The 2,207-nt window shown below is 36.7% G+C and overlaps 1 protein-coding gene across 1 annotated transcript; it reads left to right on the top strand.

The window, feature by feature from the left end:
- Window positions 1-220: 220 nt before the first annotated feature.
- LOC111786741 lies at window positions 221-2,115 on the top strand (the record flags this gene model as incomplete). Its single annotated transcript, XM_023666971.1, has 3 exons — window positions 221-516; window positions 744-786; window positions 1,794-2,115. Coding segments are annotated over 3 exons (461 nt in total), but the record flags the coding sequence as incomplete, so codon positions are not given.
- Between the last annotated feature and the right edge of the window lie 92 nt (window positions 2,116-2,207).

Here is a 2,207-nt window from a genome sequence, read left to right as displayed (position 1 = left end):
CTTCTTCATAAGACTTGGAAATGCTCTTGACAAATACGGGTAGGAAGCGACCTGGAAAGGTTCATTATTAATTCACTCTATTGGGTTTAGTAAAATCTATGCTCTAGAATGGCAAATTTTTTAAAATATTTTTTAACAATTTGAAAAAAAAATAAAAAATTATATATATATAAATAGAAAGGGTAAACAAAAGAAATACACAAAAATTTCCCATTTTGAGTTGCCCAAAGCCGCGGGGAGCAGCGAAATAGCAAAGCTAGAGAGAGAGACTCCAATGTCTGTCGCCAACAGAAGTGCGATCAGTGGAGCCCTACATTTCTCCCGGTTATCTTCTACCTTTACCAGAAGATTCACCACCTCTTCGCCGATGCTTCGACTAAAACCAAGCGGAGGAAGAAGAAGAAGAACCTGTTCGAAGTAGTTCAGTTTTTGCCCAATTGGGGAGTAGGATACCATGTCGCCAAGGCTCATTGGGATGAAATATCGTACCAGATCACCAAATTAAATCTGTACAAGGTATGTCTTCATCTTGTTTCTTTTCTTAGATCAATGTATGTGGCGCTTCATTTGAGATCATTCCCTCTCTAAGTAAACACAACGGTTTTGTTTACTTTAATCGTTTACGAAGATTTGTAGCATTTATAACTCCGGAGGCGTTTGAACTGGAAGTGTTAGATCTGTTTTCTTTCGATGCTCTCTGATTCAGGATCCAAGTTCTTTATACTTTCGATTGTTTTATACAGAGTGGCACGCATGGCAAGGCATGGGGCGTTGCTCATAAAGATGGTTAGTGATTCTTTATCGCCAAATTTGTTCCTCAATCGTTATTGGAATTTTATTTTGCTGGAATTTTGTTCTAATATTTATATAGAAGAATGAGCAACAATTGAATCTCTTGTATGTTCAAACCTAGGCCAAGTTCTATAATTTGGGACCATGACATCAAGAGCTAATGCCTCATAGTTGATTTAGATGATGAAAGTTGGAAAATTATTCAATATTCACTATTTACTAATCTTTGAATTTGGTGTATAGGATTTTGTTTCGTGACAATCTAAGTCCCGTTTGATAAGATTTCGTCTTTAGTTTTCTGATTTTGAAGTTCATGTTTGTGTCCTCTCAATTTTCATTTTATAGTTCTCATCTTTCTTAAGCAACCACTTTAAGTTCTTAGTCAAATTCTAAGAACAAAAAAGAAAAAGTAGTTTTTGGAAGCTACATTTTTAGTTTTCTAATCTCGGCTTAGTTTTTAAAATATCGGTAGAAAGTAGATAACAATAGGTGTAAGTAGTGTTTATAAACTTAGTTTTCAAAAATCGAATGGTTATCAAACGAGACCTAACTTTTAGTGTATTCTATTATAAATAGTCGGTAAGTTTTCAAGTTTTGAATTTTAAAGCACGAGACGTCCTGAAGGTTTGTGTGAGCCACATCGGTTGGAGAGGGGAACGAAACATTCCTTATGGGTGTGAAACCTCTCCCTAACATACGTGTCTTCAAACCATGAAGCTAACAGTGATGCGTAATGGGCCCAAACAGACAATATCTACTAGTGGTGGGCTTGTGTCGTTACAGCTTAAGTTGTAGTTAGGTTGAGAAAGTTAGCCCTTGAGATTCATCCCTTTTGAACTCTTTACCGAGGCGACTCCGGACTTGGTTGCCAACCGTTATTGTATTGCTTACAAATGATAGTTAAAATTTAAGTTTCTAGGACTTATCTTCCTGTTTGCTATTGTTGCTTGTTGCAAACTACTTCCATCAATGCCAGAGGTTGAAACGAATGTATTTTCCAGGCACGCCTATCGCAGAAGCTCCGAAGAAGATCAGTGGCGTTCACAAGCGCTGTTGGAAGTATATCGCTAGCTTACCGAGTTCAGGAGACAGCGACCCATCAGCTGAAGTTCAAACTTCATGACTGCAGATTACAGTCCTTAAATATAGTCAGGTTTCTTAACTTCATTATATGAGGGGCATTCTGTGCTTTACATGCAATCCAGGATGAAATGAAAGATCAATCGTCCCGAACTTTGTGTAACTTCGAACTCGTTTTTCAATTCTCAGATACTTGTGGATTTTATTGTTGAATAGAGGTTTAAGAATCAGTGTTTTTGTCCTGCTCCTGCTGTGAGATGAATACAATAATGTTTCCTTTTTTAAACATGGAAAGTGTTGAAGAGTTTATTTAGGAAGAATTAAAAAAAAAAAAA

This window comes from Cucurbita pepo, unplaced genomic scaffold (genome assembly GCF_002806865.2).
Source record: "Cucurbita pepo subsp. pepo cultivar mu-cu-16 unplaced genomic scaffold, ASM280686v2 Cp4.1_scaffold002641, whole genome shotgun sequence".
NCBI lineage: Eukaryota > Viridiplantae > Streptophyta > Magnoliopsida > Cucurbitales > Cucurbitaceae > Cucurbita > Cucurbita pepo.
This window is presented reverse-complemented; position numbering and strand designations above follow the sequence as displayed.